The following is a 19390-nucleotide window of genomic DNA, read 5'->3' on the forward strand; positions in this document are numbered from 1 at the left end:
GGTGCCTAAATACTTGTAGATTTACATCATTTTTATTTTGTTTCCAGTGACTACAGGCTATGTCTCTTTTTTCATGAGATTTTTACATGCTTTGGTTTACCAAGGAGCAGGATTGTTTCTGATTCATTTTGTGGGCATTGGAGCAAGGGCATTAAGTATACTTAGAAAAGTAGTGTTAAAATACTGGACCACTGCATCTAGAGGGAGATGTTTCAGAATTGACCAATTTGTATTCATCAGTAGTTTATTAAACCTATCTTGAGAAAAGTTAGGTTGTGGATGGTTTTCAGAATGTGTTTCTTAAGTAGGTGAGTGGTGGTTCTGAGGGCAAGGAGGGTAGGTGATCACTTAAGGTATTGGTAAGTGAGCCTGTAGAAGTAAAATTAGCAGGATGGGATAGAAGGATCCAGTCTAGTGTGGACTGTTGTGTTTAGTTTTTACTGTTTTGAGTAGGACAATTGATTTCAGTAAAGCCATAGATCATAATGCTATTAGTTGCATTTTAAGAAGAGTGTGTTAACCAATCAATGTTGACATCACCTGAAATGATCGTCTCGTGGTTAATTGTGAGATCCAGGACAGTTATGACTTCAAGTATGGTTATATTTTGGTCTGGGGGTACTGTTAAGATTTAGAAAAGATATAAGCATCTCTGTGTTCATGAATTTGGGGAATGCTGTTAATAAAAGGAGTGATATTAAAGGTATCAGGGTAAAAGAGGGCTACTGCTCCACCTTTCTTATGGGTTTTATCAAGTCTACCTATGCTAAAGTTGGTAGTTATGATTTCTGAGTTTTTTACATGAGAATTCAGCCATGTTTCAGTTAGGCTAGGATATCCTGTTTGTACTTGTCAGTCCAAGCATGGAAGAGGGTTATTTTGTTGTGTACGCTTATATGGTTTAGTGTTATTTTCAAAAGTCCTGGTTAGGCTCTACCATCTCACTCTTATCTACTGAGCTGGTTACGAGGTAGTGCTGCTTTGCTCACCCCCTGTACTCCACAACTGAAGGTCCCTACCTGCCTACTGAAAATAAGGACTTCCTCCTGCAAAACCTCCGGTTTCTACCTGGACATTTCCTGCCTACAAGCTTGGGCCATATAAGAAAAGAATCTCAGTGTGGACTTCCCTAACTATTTCTCAGTAAATTACTCCACACCTGAAGGTCCCTACCTTCCTCCTAAAAATAAGGACTTCCTCCTGCAAAACCTCCGTCGGTTTCTACCTGGACATTTCCTGCCTACTAGCCTGGGCCATATAAGAAAAGAACCTGTGCAGTAACTGAGACCTGGTTCAAGGCTCCAGAGAGCACCCCTGCAATACCAAGCTACAACTCTTACCACACTTTTTGGCCACCAAACCAGGACCGAAACACTAAATGGGGAGGAGTGTCAATATTCACCAAGGATATTCACACCACCAGGCTAGTTGCCCAACACAATGCATCTGAAATTCTACAGGTTTAACTAACACTAGGTAAGACTGCAATCCAAACTGTAGCTTGCTACAGATCCCCCACCATACCCCAAGATTCTCACTACACCTTTCTAAACATACTGGAAAATATTAAGATAGAACCAAACACCCTAATACTGGGTGATTTTAACTACCCTGCTATTAACTGGGAAAACTACTCATGTACTAACACCTTTGCCCAACGGTTCTTGGAATTCATAAATTCCAACGCCTTGGATCAACTAATCCATAGTCCCACCAGGGGCTCCAATATCCTAGACCTGGTCATTACCAACATGGGAAATCGATGCTCCGCACCTATGGTCACCCCCTCATTAGTCAGGTCTGACCATAAGCTAATCACCCTCAACATCCACATCCCACCCCCACCCCCCAGTAAGGAAACCTCCATAAAAAACTTCTCTAAAGACAACTTCATGCTACTCAAGTCAGAAGTGACAAACTTCATGACACCCATGCAGATGGGAACTGAAAGTTCAACTGCTGAATCCTACACGAAGGCACTGTACGAGCACATCCACTCATGCATGAATCGTGCCATCCCAAATAGAACCAAGATGCTCTCATCCAAAAAAAAGGAAGCCAATCTGGTGGTCCCCTGCCATAAACAAACTTTACAACAAAAGGAAGAAACTGTTGCAGAAAAGAGGAAAATCCTAGTAAGAAACTGAGATCCCTCATAAAATCCTCCAAAGCTAGTTATGAAAATAAAATTGCCAACGATTCCAAAGACAACCACAAGGCATTCTATAACTGTCAAGAATCTAAATGGCAATGCTCAGATCTGCTCTGAGCTAAAACAGAATGGCATTAAATATACTTATCCCAAGGATATTGCCAGTATCCTGGCAGATCGATTCAGTGCCAACTTCACCCCCTATCACCCCCTAAATGGCCCATCTCAATACCGGAAGATTGCCAAATTCCGGTAATAACGGCCACACGTTAAAAATGCACTCTCCAAAGCTAAGAATACAGCATCCATGGGACCAAATGACATCCCGGGCTGTGTACTACATGAACTACAATATGAACTGGTACCTCACCCAAGTGTCACGTTTAATCATAGCCTCACCTCAGATTTCTTGCCCACTGAGTGGCGCAGAGCTACAGTTATCCCACTCCACAAGGGGGGATCCACCTTGGATCCCAGAAACTACTGTCCCATCAGTCTCATGAGCCTTATCTGCAAGGCCATGGAACGTATTATTATGGAATTTATAAACAAGGACATTGGCAACCTTCAAACACTGGACCCCACCCAGTTTGGGTTCGTGAAGGGCCGATCTTGTATCCTGAACCTGATTGACTTCTTTGAATCAGTCTCCAGAGCCATGGACAAGGGTAAGGTGGTCCACACAGCCTATCTAGACCTTGCCAAGGCCTTTGACACCATCCCCCACTCTGGAATCATAGATAAACTTACTAAGCTGGGCATTAATCCTTACATCACCCAATGGGTTGCTAACTGTCTTACTGATAGAACCCACACTGTAAAAGTAGCAGACTCCAAATCCAGCTCCAGACAAGTGGAGTACCTCAGGGTTCAGTCCTGGGACCGCTCTTGTTTGGCATCTACTTCTCTGAAGTATAGGCCAACACTAAGGGACTCTGGCTAACAAAGGTCACAGATGACTGCAAACTGGGAGCCATTACTGAATCCCCAAATGATGTGGATACTCTACAAAAGGGCCTTACTGAAACAGATGCTTGGTGCCAGAGCCATGGGCTCAAGCTCAATGCCAAGAAATGTATAGTTATTTACTTTAGGGAAAAAAAAGGTATCCGTGAATTACCATATAGGTAGCAGTACACTAAACACCGAAAGTGTGATAATAGACTTAGGGACACAGGTGGACAGTGGTCTCACCTTCGATAACCACATCGCCACAACAATCAGCAAATCCTTCTATGTGGCACACCTCATCACTAAGGGCTTTTCATCCAGAAACAAGGAGGTCATTGTCCCATTGTACTCATCCCTCATTAGACCCATTATAGAGTACAATGCCCCATTTGGTATGTACCTCTCAAGACATCTGCAACAACTGGAAAGGCTGCAGAAATACCTCACTAAAAGAATCACAGGCCTAAAGCAGATGCCCTACACTGACCGCCTTAAACTTCAGCTATAATCTGTCGCATATAGTCTACTCAGAGGTGATCTCTGCTTAACATACAAGGCCATGTCAAACCCAGAGCTGTTGGACATGCTACACTTAAAGAAATCTCAATCCCTCAGAGCCACATGCTCCAGGGATCTAAACCTTGTCATCACAATAAACAAAACATGCTGGAGGGATAGGTTCCTGACCCACAGACTCCCAAGACTCTGGAATAGATTGCCCATACATGTCAAGCAGAGTGCCTCTTTGGCCCTATTCAAAAGGAACCTTGACGACTGGATGGGAGAAAGGAAATTCACCCCGGGGATCACGTGTTGACCTGCTAGACAGGGGTCCAGGGAAGTAAGCAGTGCGGGAAGAAATAGCCAGGGAATTGTTATGGCTAGGCTTGTATAGGCCCTAGGGCTGATAGCCTAGTACCAACCTATGAACCTAAGTGTGGACTTCCCTAACTATTTCTCAGTGAATGTATGTAGCCTTACACTAAACTCATTTACCTAAGACTACTTTGTTAGCCTCCCCTTCGTGTCTGCCTCTGCTGCCTACCGCTGACCGCTAAAACCCCCCCTCTCCCTCCAGTCCTTGCTGACCTCTAGTCTCAGAACACTATCTACTGTAACCCATAAGAGGCTTGCCCATTTATATTATTTTCTCTGCCTGCTATTTTTCGTTTCTCTACTAGGTGGCAGCACTTTCTGCATTACACTTGTTTAATATAAAATCCCTGTAAATCCAACATGATCTCTAATTACTTCTAAAGTTACATTTCCCTAATCCCACTCCACTTTATCTAACACCTGTTAACCTCCCATTCCTTAATTAAACTAAGGTACAAACCTCCCCCTATACTGTTCTTTTTTCCCCTGTGTTCTCACAAACTGTAATGCTATTTTTCCACACAGTCTTTCATTACTTTACCTACTTACCTCTGCTCTGGTGGCTGATACTTTTTCAGCTGGTCTCTCTCGCCCTGCTGCTCCATCCCACTCCGTTCGCCCTGTGGGCTCACTCCACTCCCCTACCCTACTCCCAGTTCCCACCCACCCCCACTACTCTTACATTTACTCTCATCCCAAACATCCCTCCCCCTTTCACCAAACAATCCTCCACACCTTTACTCCACCCCTTCCTCCTAAATTCCCTCCCCACCAACCAATCCTCACACACCACTACTCTACCCCACCCTCCTGCCCTATCTGACTCTCTCTACAATACCCCCTCCCACCTAAATCTCTTTACCACTCCCTCTATCATTTCTAACAGACAACTACCATGCTCACTTTTCCTCCTAAAATCCTTACCCCTACATCTATTCTTATTATCATTCTACTTCCCCTATACCACGCCACCTCTTATATCAACCTCCATATACACCCATCACCTCTTCCTCCCCACCCACACCTCTCAACTCACTTCCACAATATCTCTACCTCCCCATTACTCTCCCACCCATCCTTCTCTTAAAAGTAAAACTCTTCCCAATCACTACCAAATTCTACAAACCTAAACCCACTCTCTACCAACCACTTCTATCTAAGCACAAACCAAACAAACGTATTCCCCTTCTCTCTTACCTTTGCTTAACCCAGGACCAAACTTCTCTCCAACAAACCACCCCAGCACCAACAACAAATCCACCAATAAATACCTCAAATTCCTCACCATCAACTCTGAAAGCTTAAGAAATAAGTTAACCCTCTTTCAAACCTGGCTCAACCACAACTTACCTGACATTGTAGCCATCTCTGAAACCTGGCTAAAACCACACATAACTGACTCTGAATTCCTTCCCCCCAAATTCCAATCTCTCCGATCTGACCACCTAAGTTAAAGAGGTGGTGGTGTGGCTCTCATCTACTCCAACCACTTATCTATTACTCCTTACCCTAATGCCATCCCTTCTTTTAATAATGCTGAACTTGTAACTGGCCTACTAAAAATAAACAACCATAAATGTATCTGCATCATTTCCCTCTATATTCCTCTTGGTAACAACACCAATACCCTGGAAGACATCCTCTCCTGGACTTCCTCTAATATTAAACTTGAAACCTACATCTTAGGGGATGTAAATATTGACTGGCAAAAAATCATTAACCCTAATCTTAACATGTCGATCAATCTCTTCAACTTTACTCAACTTACCAACTCCATTACTAGGCCCAATAAAACCAACCCCCCAGGCTCCATTCTAGACTGGATCCTAGTATCTCACCCTAACAAAGTCATAAAATCTGGTGCCATTCCTGACCCATTATGAGACCACCTCCCTGCCTTCACCCATCGAGCTACACCCACTTTCACACACTCCCACCAGCTCATCCATACTCGTAACCTCACTAACTTCAACCCTACTACTTTCTCTGACTCACTTGAGCTTACTGACTGGAACCCACTAAAAACTCTACCTCTAGACACAGCCATTGACTATTTCAACTCAACATTCTTAACTGTCCTTAACTCCCTAGCTCCATAAGAACAAAAAGAGTTAAAGCAAAGACCACCCCATGGCTAACCAAAGACACCAAAAAGATTATGCTACAAACAGACAAAACCTGGAAAGATTACCTCCAAAATAAACAGCCAGAATTTTTACTTAAATACAAACAGCTGCGAAACCTAGCCAAAAAAAAAGTCATTAAAGATAAAAAATCCCACTACATCAAACTTCAAGTAAATCTGGAACTCTATTAATTCCCTCCTTAGGCCGGGTACCAAAAACAACCCTTGTCTGACACTAGCAAATCTGACCTTGAAATTGCCAAACTATTCAATACCTTCTTCACCTCTTCTATTGCTGAGCTAACTAAGACCTTCCCCAACAATAACCTTCAACCCCTCTCTAATCAAACTTCCCCTCCCTCCTCTCCCCCACCCTCTGCTTTTGAACTCAAACCCATCTCCACCTACCTTATAAAAAAACTTCTCTCCAAACTTAAGCCTTGCACCAATGCCCTTGACAGCATTTCTTCTTCCTCCTTAAAAATAGCCTCAGATGGTATTGCTCTCCCTATCAACATCCTGATAAATAGATCACTATTTGAATCCTATGTACCCAAACTATGGCGTTCTGCATTTATTCTTCCACTTCACAAGGGTGGCAAAAACTGTAACATCTCCAATTTCTACTTTATAGCTATCCTCTCCCCAATCTCCAAACTTCGTGAAAAATGCATACACCTGCAACTCTTGCTATTCCTTACCAAACACCAGTTACTCTCTCCTACCCAACACGGCTTCCGCCCAGGACACAGTACCAACACAGCCCGTCTCTCCTTCTTACACTCCATCAATTTAGCTCGTGACTCTGGTAACAGTTTCCTCAGTTCTACTGGACTTATCTAAAGCTTTTGATACCATCTCCCATACCCATCTCCTAAACCATCTGTCAAATCTCAACCTCTCCCAAAAAACTCTTTCCTGGTTCTCCTGCTATCTTTCTGACAGATCCCAAGCTGTGAAATGGGGCCAGGCCTCCTCCACTTTCCTTCCCACCCCCCACAGGAGTACCCAAGGTTCCATACTTGGCCCATTGCTATTTAACATCTTTATTAAGGATTTCCACAAAGCCGTACCTAACACCAAAATTGTCTAATATGCAGACGATTCCACTTTGATCTGCTGTGCCTCTAACTTAACAGATCTCCAATCTCTAACACAAACCACCTTCTCTACCACCGAAAACTGGATGCTCCAAAAATCACCTCTCACTAAACGCCAACAAAACTAAGATTCTTCTATGCTCTCCCTCAAAACCCACTCATATTGATAAAACACTCGTTTCAAATTATCAGCCTTAACAACTCCATTATTGAGATCGTACCCTCCGCCAAACTTCTTGGTGTCACCATCGATGACCACCTAAGATTCAACACTCACATCCAGCTAAACATCAAGAAAACACACATAAAACTAGGCCTACTGTACAGCAACAACCACTTCCTCTTTCCCTCTGCCAGACAAACTCTGGCCACTACCTATCTCCTCCCCTTCTCTTTTGTATAGCACTCCTCTGCTTACCAATTTATCTTCCACTCGTACCTCCAAACTGGAAGTATGCTACAACAAAATCTCTAGATTCGCTACCAAAGCCAAATCCTCCTCTCATCACTGCACCTCCCCTCACTCTTTAAACTGGCTTGAACTCCCCAATCAACTTGACTTCCTCCAAATCACCACAACCCATAAATTATTATTCCAACCTACTAGCTGCCCCCCTGCACTAATATTCTACAACCATATACCCAGGAGCAGCCCATGCTATTGGACTGCAGCCCTCCCAGCTGTAAAATAAGAAATTTAAACAAAATATAAAATAAAAACAACAAAAAGAAAATAATAAAACAAACCGCGAGTCCCGGAACATCGCACATGCGCACTCGCGGCATTTCCGATATTCAGACTGCTGGTGAACCAATCTGGATCATGCGCACAGAATCCAGACGGTCTCCACCAGCAGTCCGGACTACAACATGTGCCTCCACATTTACCCAGCAGTCTGTGTAGTAATTCTAACTGCATAGACTGGAAGGGGATCGGACTGCAACGTCTGCAGGCAGGGTGGTCTCACGGGACAGAGAGAATGAGCCTTAGGTTCTCTCGCTGGATTACAGCTCCTCAGGCACGGCAATGATGGTGCAGGATACAACAAAGCTTCGGACGTGCAGGGCAGGTAAGATGTGTGTGTGTGTGTGTATGTGTAATGCCCCAGTCACTACATGGTGGTGGGTAGAGGATAAGGCTTGAACCCTGTACCTTGGGCCCAAATGGCAAGAGCCTGAATTCCCTACCCACCACCATTTGTAAAAAAAAAAAAAAAATGCAGATTTTTGCCTCATATTTGTTCTTTTCCTCATAAAACCTGTTCCTCATAAAATCTGTGGTTTCTATATGTTTGTTTCTCAACACAGCCAGTTGTGCAGTGGTGCAGTGGTACCATTGTTGCCTACCAGCTACAGGTTGTCTGATTTGATTTTTGGCTGGGGTGCCTTCTATGTGGAGTCTGCATGTTCTTCCTGTGTTTGTGTGGCTCTGCTCTGGTGTCCTCTCATCTTACAAAGACATGTCTGGAGTGTTTCACCCTCTGCCAAAAATTGCCTTTTGTTCCAAGTCAGACTTCCCTGGTTAACAAATGTTAAATAAATAAAAATGACAAGCACTGGAATTTCAGACTTCATATTCTTCAGAAAGTACATGGTAACACAAAATCTATTATTTTAAGTTTATAAGTTTATAAGATGGATATTTGAAATTTGTCCCTATTTTTGGGACTGTATTCCCCCATTATTGGCTTCGTCCAGGTTTTTTGTGCCAAGGCTGAGAGCTATGGCGATAACTGAACTCACTGAATATGTTTGGGGGCTGTATCCCCCATAATTGGCTTTGTTCAGGTGTTTTGTGCTAAGATGTTGACAGCTATGGTGAGAACTGAATTCACTGAATGTAGCCATTTAAGTTTCAGTCTTCCTCTTTCATAAAATAGATGATTGATTTGGCATAGTGGTATGTTGCTGTGACTGTTTTGCACAGGGTCCTGGATTCAATGCTTGGCAGTGAAATGTATGGCGGTAACACAGCATTTTATTCTAGCAACTTTCCAACATTATACAAGCAATGTTTAAAATGTGTCCCTGTTTTTTGGTCTTTTGCCCCCCCCTAAATTTTGGCTTTTTCCAGATTTCTTGTGCTGCAAAGTTCAGAGATACAGCTGAGTGTCAAGTAGATTTTACAAAAAGCTGAGAGCTGCAGGGGAACAAAAGTTTAGTGATGGTTATGCGGAGTCTGCTTGCATTGTTAATAGCACAACCGGTAGTGTACTTGCTTTTGATGCAGAAGGCTGTGGGTTCTACTCCCGCAGTAGGTAGATGCATTGCTGATACTGTACTGTATTGTAAAGGGGGTGGATGCTGTAGTCCTTTTTGGTGAAGATACCTAGTAACTCTGAACCTGTTATCAGTTTGCCATCCATTCCCTATTGCAATATTACTAGCTTATCATTTTTTAATGAAACATAGGCAATTTATTCCTCAAGGGTAACAGACACTTTATTTGTAGATGAAACAATGACATATAAAGTTGTTTGCTAGCAGCAACCTCTTCATTAGTTACAGATTTCTTTAATGTGGAATTATTTAGATGACTTTTACTTCTTCAGAGATTGCGCATATTTACTGATACTGGTGGACTGTAGAAGTTTGAGTAGACTTTTATGATAGAAATGCTCTGAATTGGGCAGTTTTGTCGTTATTGGTGCATGCATTTTTTTTCATTGTTTACTGGAAAAATGTTTTGAACTGAGCAGTTTTGTCATTATTGGTGCATACATTTTGTTTCATTGTTTACTGGAAAAATGTTCAAAACAAATTTAAAACGCCCTCTACAGCTGTACTATATTGTACAAGGAATATAATTTAATAAAATCAAAAAGGTGTATCAAAGACTACGTGCATGTTTCATGTGCAAGGGGCCTATGATTTGAAAACAGCCCAAAGTTAATCTTTATCTGTCACTGGCAAAATGTATTTTCTTTGAATGTGGGTTTCAATGCTGTTTCAATGAATGTGAGTTTCAAGGGCTGAGAAGTTTTAATGCTGTCTGTTTTCATTGTGAGATTGCATTGCTTTGTTTAGCAGATGTCTTAGTGTTTGTGCTGTAAAATGCAAAATAAAACTTTCAAATGAAGTCCAAATCATCGTAGAAGTAAAGTAGTATTCACATTAGTGTTTATGGTAAATGGGATGAAATAGCCAAGTAATGGTTCATTGAAATAGCTGAAGGGGGGGAGGCTCCATTCGACCACAATTTTGTGAGGGGGAAGGGCGGCAAACTCAAAGACAGCCCCGGCTGAACTATACCTCTCAATTGTCCAGATTTTCACAGAATGAATAGCTTTTTGCTGCTTATTTTTTGTTTGTTCCTCATTAAATGTGTGGTTTTCTGGCAAATAATTTAGGAATTAAGTCACTAAATAATGACAGACACCGAGTTTCAGACTTCATAACCTTCAGAAAAATGCATGCTAAAGCAAGACCTGTTATTCTATCAACTGTCTCACTTTATACAACAATTTTTTGTACTGTTTATAAGTATATTTGGCCTTGTCCAGATTTCCTGCATTAACAGGTTGAGAGGTATGTGCAAATAAATTGCTTTAAAGAATTAGGCATATCCAAAATGTTGCTCTTCCCCTAATAATCCCACCGCAAAATGGCAATTTTGGAAGAAAATGTGGAGGGTTTACAATTAAGAAATAACGGTAATAATCAGAGTTATAGATTACTTTTATTTCAGAAATGCATGCAGATTTCTTTTATTTTGTCAGCTCCTCATGTTAGCAGTACTAATATTAAAAAGGTGTCCCTTCTTTGACAGGTTCCCAGCTGTATTGTGTGGCTATTTTATATTTTTGCATCGCATTATGGTCCATTTTTCATAAAATTGTGTTTTTTTGGCAAATTAGTAGCAAATCATTAAAGACTGAAGTTAGAAAATGACAGACATTTGTGTTTCAGATTTCATACCCTTCAGAAATTCATACTAATGCAAGACCTACTACTCTATTACCTTTCTAAGTTTATAAGAGCAATATTTAAAATTGTCCTTATTTTTGGGCCTTGTCCCACTTCTATGTATGGCTTTGTCCAGATTTCTTGCTCTGAGGTTGAGAGGTATGACAAATGTGTCAGGGCCATCACAGTCAGCCAGAGACATTTCAAATTGTGACATACTTGTTGCACCCCACTGCCTCATGTAGTGTGACTCTGGATGTGTCCAAGCAAGGCAAGGAGCAGTTATGCAGTGTAAATGTGCAGAGTATCCCCCCATCCAAGGCAGACACAAGTACTACTTTTATTCTGTTCTTGATTTTTCAGAATGTTTGGGTTTGTCATATTTTTATACTGTTGATTTATGTTTATTACTCAGAAAGTGCCTGTTGCTCTGTGTTTAAGTAGCAATGCTTTAATGACCATCAGGTAAGCTTGTCTGAGATTGTAAGATGCAAGTAAGCTTTAATAAGCATACTTTTAAAGAATTGCTAACAGTGAAAGCCTTTCTGTTGCCATACAGAGAATACTTGCATAACTAGATAATGTATAAGCCTTGGGTATTGAAATGCATATGACAGTATTTGTAATAAAGGACAGGATTACATTATTATTTTAAGAAGCTCATTACATTTGTTGGAGACTTGCAGTCATCTTTGCAGGCTTTACCTGTAAACCAAACAGAATGCTAGTCTATCGTGTGTGGTCCATTACCTGTACAGTAATCCTTTAAGCAATGTATCTTGAGCTTGTTTCTTGTTTGCTTTTCATTTTTTACTTTGATCATGTTTTCCCCATGAAACAAGTAGATAGTTGTTGTCAGGCAGCAGGTCTTTTTTGGATAAGAAACATTTTTACAAGTGGGGGTATCACAGAGATTGCTACTTTCAGCATGTTATCTGGTACTTTAATAAAGCTGAATATAAATTATAATTGGAACTGGAGTACAAGGAGAAGTGGTTTGAGTTGAGCGCTGCTTGTTTTGCTTGTACTTGATTTTGACTGGCATTCCAGTTGTTGTGTCTTTCAGCTTTTCCCGATTGGGGGTCGCAGAGCGGAAATCCAGTCTGCTAATTATTGGCAGATAGATTTTTATGTGCCGAGTTGCCAGCCCTGATGCACATCCTTCAATGAAGGTACGCCCATTCACGCATGTCTCCACGCAGAAGACACTCTAGCTGAGAATCGAACCGGACAGCGTCTTACTGTGAGGCGACAATGCTACCGCAGCACCACCACCGCAGCACTTGACTAATGTATTTAAAAAGTAATTTATTTTTTCATGCCTCACAGTCTTTTTGTTTCCCCTCTAGATATTAAGTAAGCTGTCGTGCAGCTAATGAATTGAAATATTCTTCTACACTTCACATTGTCTTGATTGCACTCTCATAATGACAGTTTGGCACCCAGGGAAGCGTATTTAATTAAAGTTCCAGGTTTTGTGGTTTTGAGCATAGCTCCTCCTCCTTCTAGTTGACCACACCCCTTCCCATTGGCCCCACCCATTCTGCCGTCTCCTGCAGCCCCTCGATTTGAACTCACCAGCCGCCACTGCGATATACCCCCTCTCAGATCCCCTAGATCTACTCACCAAAACCTAATAACTGTCCAAAATCCCAAGCGCCCAGCTGGTCAGCTTCTGCTATCCTTTTCCCCTAGCTAAAATATGGAATGCTCTGCCCTCCACACTGAGGACCTGTGACATCCTTAACACCTTCAAAACTCAACTTCATTCCTACCTCGATCAACACAGGAAATGTACCTGTACTCTCCATCCCATACCTCTCAAGCTCTTATTTTCCTTTTCTCCTGGCTAACCCTCTCACCTTCCTAACTTCTCTCACATATATAGCATGTATATGTAACTAAACAGTAACATCTAGCCATGATACTGTTATGCCTGATTTTGTCATGAACAAATCTATAATTTTTGTACTCTGCATTGAATGCTATCTGTTGACTGTAATGCAAATTTTTCTTTGTAATTAATCATGTAATGTAACTTTTGTATTGTGGAGCTTTTCTCCCCGGGCCTCCACTGAAAACGGGCTCCCCGAGCCCAGTGGACCTCCCCAGTCATCAAACTGGAATAAATAAATAAAATAATAATAATAATAATAGTAATAATAATAATAATAATAATAATAATAATAAAATTATATTTAAGCTTTTAGGACATTTTCTAGGGTATATATTAGGGAAAGGACCAGGATTTAGGTGGCTCTCTCTGCATTGTTGTAATATGGAGATAAGATAGCAGTTTAGTGGATTATATTTTTTTGTAGCAGCAGTTGTAAGTGGTTTAAAATGTGGTTTAGTATGGGGAGTGGCAACGCTTTCAGGAGTTTAGTATATTAGACTATCGTGAAATAGCGGAGGGGATATATTAGAGAAACTGTTGGACTGAAACAGATATCTGGGGGTGGAGGTAACTGTGGAGGAACAATATGCTGGAGTTTGAGCCAATACTGATGTAGCACGTGTGAGCAGTATTACCAATGTAGCGAGACAGGATATTACAAGCATTATTAGTTAAATGAATTTGTACATGAAGGAATGGTGCAAAAAAAGAGTCTAGGGGTACTCTTTTGGGGAGATATAGTATTATTTGGCTGGGCTAGACAGTGGGAGAGGTTGAAAGGAGGTGATATGATTAGAAAGAATAATTAGTTGTAGATCCTAATTGGATGATAAGTGTGGGGTGAAGTTATGTGGGTATAAGTTTTGATGTAAAGGGGGTGGGCGGAATTTGGGGATAAGGTAGGGCAGCAGAGTAACCCGCTTAGGAGGAACGAAGTGGGCTGACCCACAATAGTGGGGTAGCAAATAAAAACTAACAATAAGCAACTTAAGGTATACATGTATTTTCAATAAAGAAATACTTTAAAAGATGTCCCTGTCAAGAGTCACTTTTTTTTAATTTTAAGCTTGGTTCAATGGTAATCCTTCCAGTTTGTGGAATGGGAGACTGTAGAGTTAGTCTATAGTCCAAATTCCAGTTGTATAATATGGTTAACCAATTATAGATACTTAGTTTCCTAGAACAAGTTTACAAAGAAGACATACTACTAGCGGGGGGAGGCTGTCTCAGTGCTGTGTGCATGCCAGAGATGTAGCAAAGTAATTTATTTCTTAGATTGAATAAAGAAAAGTTTAAATGCTTCACTTAGAAGTTTAAATGTTTCACTAGAAGTAGTGTATTGAGTATAAAGTGGATATTACAATGCAACAATGACTACCAAGCAAGAAAATATAGCATATATGCATTATAGAGATTGTAGTCAGTTTGGCTACATGACATAGATGTCTTAAGAAGTACCCTCAGTTCCCTTTTCCTTAGGGTGTTGTTTTGGGCAGTGGATTTATAAAGTGACACCGATGTCTTTTAGGAGTACATTCAGTTCTTTTTTCCTTTGGATGTTTTTTGGGCAGTAGATTCATTAGAAGCAATAATTAGGTGTGCATACAGCTAGAGGGAGATCCTAGGAGGGAGACCTGTTATGCTGGAGGCAAGCCAGGAAAGGATGAATTTAAGAATGGAGGTTATGATACCAATAAATTAAATGACTATATGGCTGATGTAAGAGTGAGAAAAAAAATCAGAAGCACAACCAGTTTTCTCTGCAAATAAATATCAGAGAAGTAAAAATGAGGGTTATAGAGGTAAAAGATGCATGCTAACACGATAGAAGAATTGATCAAATTAAAGATGTCATCCAAAGACATTGGCTTATTTTACAAAATGCATCACAGATTAAAGAACATATAAATGGAGACCCTAAATTTGGATATAAAAAGTTTCAGATGATAAAGAATACATTTTGTTATAAAGAGCAGATAAAATCAGTATATAAGAGGAAAAGTGATGGAAATGGGAGATATGCATGTATGAAATGTAGCTTCTGTAAATGTATATATAAGAAATAAACAATCTGTGCACCCAGTGTCAAAAGAAGTGTTCAGCATTAATGTATATATTCTGATTGTGATAGTAGAAACATTATCTATATGGCACAATAATATATACATGAGGCATTTTATATCGATAAAACAAATAGAAAATTTAGAAAAAATTTGAGATTGTATGTTGGAAGCCACATAGAGACCAATGTGTTATGCAGACATACAAGATATTTAGACTTACCTCATACCCTTAAATCTATAGTATTACAGGCACTAGAAAACAGTTTAAAGGAGGTGGCATTGTTTTGAACTTGGGTAAATAGATTTATAGCACATAGCTTTCCTGGTTTGAATGCACTGTTAGTATGAAACCAGTATTAAAATTAAATGTAGCTACGCAAGATAGAATTCATATATTATATGTTGTAATAAAATGTAGGAATTGAACAATGAGTAAGACAGGAAATGAAGTGGTAAAGTGATTTTATTAGTTTCATAAATAGAATTGATTGTATTGTGAGTAATGTTGACTGATGAAGCATTTTTATGTGAAGGTTTTAAGCTTGCATCTTTAAAATTGTGCAACCCCTTATACTAATGGCTCCAGAGCATATCTGTGTGTAATGTTGACTGATGAAGCATTTTTATATGAAAGTTTTAAACTTGCATCTTTAAAATTGTGCAACCCCTTATAGTAATGGCTCCAGAGCATCTTTGTGTGTGTGTGTGTGTGTGTGTGTGTGTGTGTGTGTGTGTTTCTCGGTAAACTTGATGTCCTGTTTTGAATCATCTGTTCATTCATGTCACTTTGCTGGATGGTAATACATAAGAAGCATTTCCTCTTCAGAATTATTTTGCACATCTTTTCATAAAACAGAAGACATATGTAACACATCCACAATACTGGCTGCAACCATCATGTATTGAGGAAATATTTGATATGTCTGAAATACACTTGCAACACTAAATACAGAATCTAAACCTTTGTGATACCCGATTGATGAACAACAGAAATCAAATAAAGCATTTAGTAAATCAACACCATAACTACAACTTTTGACAGCATTTTGCAGACTGTATATTCCTTCTGAGGAAAGTTTCAGAATAACGGGACTTTTTTGTGTTATCAGCCTTATTTGGAAATGCAAAGGACAATTTAACAAGACAGATGAGGACCTACATAGAGATTTGTGACTGTGTGTGTTGTGTCTGTGTCTGTGTTTGTATATATATATATATATATATATATATATATATATATATATATATATTTTTTTTTTTTTGGTTTATTTTTTTACAGACATACAATAACTATAACTAGATATGCATATGTGTATATATATATATATATATATATATATATATAAGAGATTAGTGAATATTCATTTACCAGCCTCATTGCTAATTTTATTACAAAATTCATGTGTTAAAATTTTCGTTCATAATTTCAAATCCAGCAGCAAAACTAAATACCAGAACATCTTTTGATGCCCTATGCAGCACAACGAACTTTCTCTTTTGCAGCCAGTCCTCAACACTTGTTCCAAGTTGCACAATATGGTTGCCAAACATACACATTTTTGTTACTGAATCCACTCTTGTATCAAAATGGTAAAACAACTGGTACAAATACAACAATTTAATTATTACTTTATTTATGAAAGGTTTCTCCAATGTGGTTGGTACACCCCTCTAAATTCCTTTAATTATATAAGAAAAAAGCAGAAAAGTAGCATGATGTCACACCCTACAAACAGCATTATAGAAAATACTAGTTGTATAAAAGAAACCATTGTTGTTAAACACTGGACTTACCAACATTATTATTGTAACTAACAAACTAAACAGTAACATGGGGATGGTAAAAGTTGCCTGTCCTTATTTGTACCAGTTTGTATCCTAGACAGGTTTTAAAAAAAAAAAATAAGTTTAAATCATTCTCAGTTATAATGAGTCTATGTAAATGGCGTACTTACCTCACCAGCCTGAGGAATGATAAGCTTCGGCAACTTGCTTTTTGCATTAGATGCATTGGTCTTCCCATCCAGTAATGTTCCAAGTGACTGGCTAGCAAATGAGTCCTCAATTTCTGATGATGGCTTCAATACAGGAGAATAATTTGGAGCTTGGTCTTGACCATCCATTGGCCTTACGTATGCTGTGGGTTTCTGTTGCATCATGCTTGGTTTGTGATGAAGTACAGGAGGAAAATTTGGGGTTGAAAGGCCAGATAATATAGAGGTTGATGGGACTGGTGATCCAGAGCTATGCAAAAGAATTTCACTCTCTACTGGAGATGTTAATTCTTTGTAAGAATGATCTCCTCTGTAGGACCTAGAGTGACCGTGCCTTCTAGACTGAGAAGATGAGGATATGAGACTTGAATCCTCCAGACCTCCTTGGGGGATAATTTTGTGTTGCTCTTTCTGACTGTTGAAGAAGTCATCACATGGGTCTTGCTGTAGATCATGAAATTCATTGTGTTTTGCCCTGTTCTGATGAGAGTTTGACTGACTCCAGTGTACATTAGATGAACTGAGGTTGCTCTGTGTCCATTCATTTCTGCTTTTCTTTTGCGTCTGGTGGTTGTGCGATGAAGTGTTAGAGCTGACAGTAGACTGGAGTGGCATTGTTGAGAAAGTGTTTTCAGTGTTCTGGAGCAATTGAAAGAGTATGTTCCTCTGCTCAGAAAAGAAGATTAGGTCTGTTTTCTCAGTTGGAGTTTGAGATACTGAATTTTTGGGAATTCCTATCAGATGGCTCTGATCTGTATTGCTTGTCAGCAGATCTTTCATTTCATCATAATTCCCTAAGGCGTTCTGGACAAGGTTGGCAAGAGCATCTTCTTTGCTGGTCTAATAAAAAAATATATGTACATAATTTATTGTTAACTTTAAGTGCAATAAAGTCTGTCTGTCAGATTTGAATGCACATGTGGACATTAGTTAGTTACAACTACATAAATTTCATTCACTTTGCAAATACTAAGTATCTTAAAGACAAGGATAATTTACTCATCTGTCATCTTGGGCTGGTATGCATTTGTGCGCATTTATTGTATACAAATTCTCCCCTTAAATTGTAGCCTGGCATTGTACATCTCTAATATGAAACAATAAAATGAAACCAAATTCACAGTGGTAAAAGCACAACTTTAATGGCGCACACACACAAAAAAACAATTTTGTCTAGATCATTGACTTCATCGGACAGTCAGACGGCCAGTTGCTAAGACTTTAAATGGTTCTCTTATTACTAACCTTTACCAAAAAAATTTGATAGAATTCTCTTTTATTAAGCACTGTCATATGCAACATATTGCCAAGAATATACATACAAAGAACTTATAAAATTATAAATTGTAAGATTTAAGAAGATGTGCAGCACAGAGCAGGCTTATAACAGATCAGCCGAGACCTTACATATTGCATCACAAAAATGCACAAAAAATGAAGTTAAAAAATAAGAAGACAATATGCCTAGAGATACAAGAAAAAGGATGCTGTTCTAGGACAAAAAGCAATGTGGTTTGCTACCACATAGGGTATAAATAAGTCCAGATTCAGAAAACGTTGCAGCATCATGGTAAGTAAATTTGGGTGATAAGTGACCATAATTCAGGGTGTGTGAGATTCAGAAAAACAAGTTGCACAATGTGATTGTGCCAAGCTGCACAGTCTGCTGTGGTGTATGCTAATGGCTGTACAATGGCATGGTATGAGTAATGTTATTAAAATTAGCCTCTCAGTGTAAACAAATGAAGCACGTCAAGATGACAGAGTGATTCAGACCCATATAAATGCCATGCAACTGAGCTGTGCCCACTGAATATTCAATATGGATGAATACTCGTTTTCAGATTAACTGAGTCATTAAACAGATTAACTGAGTCATTAAACAAAGTTAGGGGTTGCCACAACTTTATTCTATGTGCAGCTGCAGAAGGCTTGTGTTGCTGCTGCTATGTTTGATGGTGCTCATCTTCACCCTTGTAGCCCCAAGATCATCTGCCTGTGCTCAACATTTCAAGGACCCCATGACGACAACATTGTGGACAAACATCATCTTGATAGAGACACCATTCAAATCACTGTGGTCATGTGTCAACCTCGTCTGAAGACCTGTGAGAGTCATAGAATACTTATCCCAGTGGATACAAAGATATGTGTAGCTTTATGTATATTAGCTACTGGGAGTATTCAGTGACCTACAGGCGACACAGTGGAGTATCTTAGGCATTTGCCTCAAGACTGCTCCATGCTTTAACAATGTGTTGAGCATATATGGTTTCAATGTACAACAGAGGATAAGGCCAACACCGTGTGGAATTGTTTATGATAT

General features: G+C 39.7%; 1 protein-coding gene across 2 annotated transcripts in view; it reads right to left on the reverse strand.

Annotated features, from left to right (window-relative positions):
- The window catches only part of AFF2 (AF4/FMR2 family member 2), a 3001139-nt gene that overhangs the window by 2161471 nt on the left and 820278 nt on the right, over positions 1-19390 (reverse strand). For both annotated transcript variants that reach the window (XM_044057592.1, XM_044057591.1), the window contains exon 5: positions 17026-17904. In XM_044057592.1, coding sequence (XP_043913527.1) covers positions 17026-17904 — 879 coding nt within the window. The remainder of the gene's footprint in view (positions 1-17025; positions 17905-19390) is intronic.

This window comes from Protopterus annectens, chromosome 15.part0 (assembly GCF_019279795.1).
Source record: "Protopterus annectens isolate FY-2018-M chromosome 15.part0, PAN1.0, whole genome shotgun sequence".
Classification (NCBI taxonomy): Eukaryota; Metazoa; Chordata; order Ceratodontiformes; family Protopteridae; genus Protopterus; species Protopterus annectens.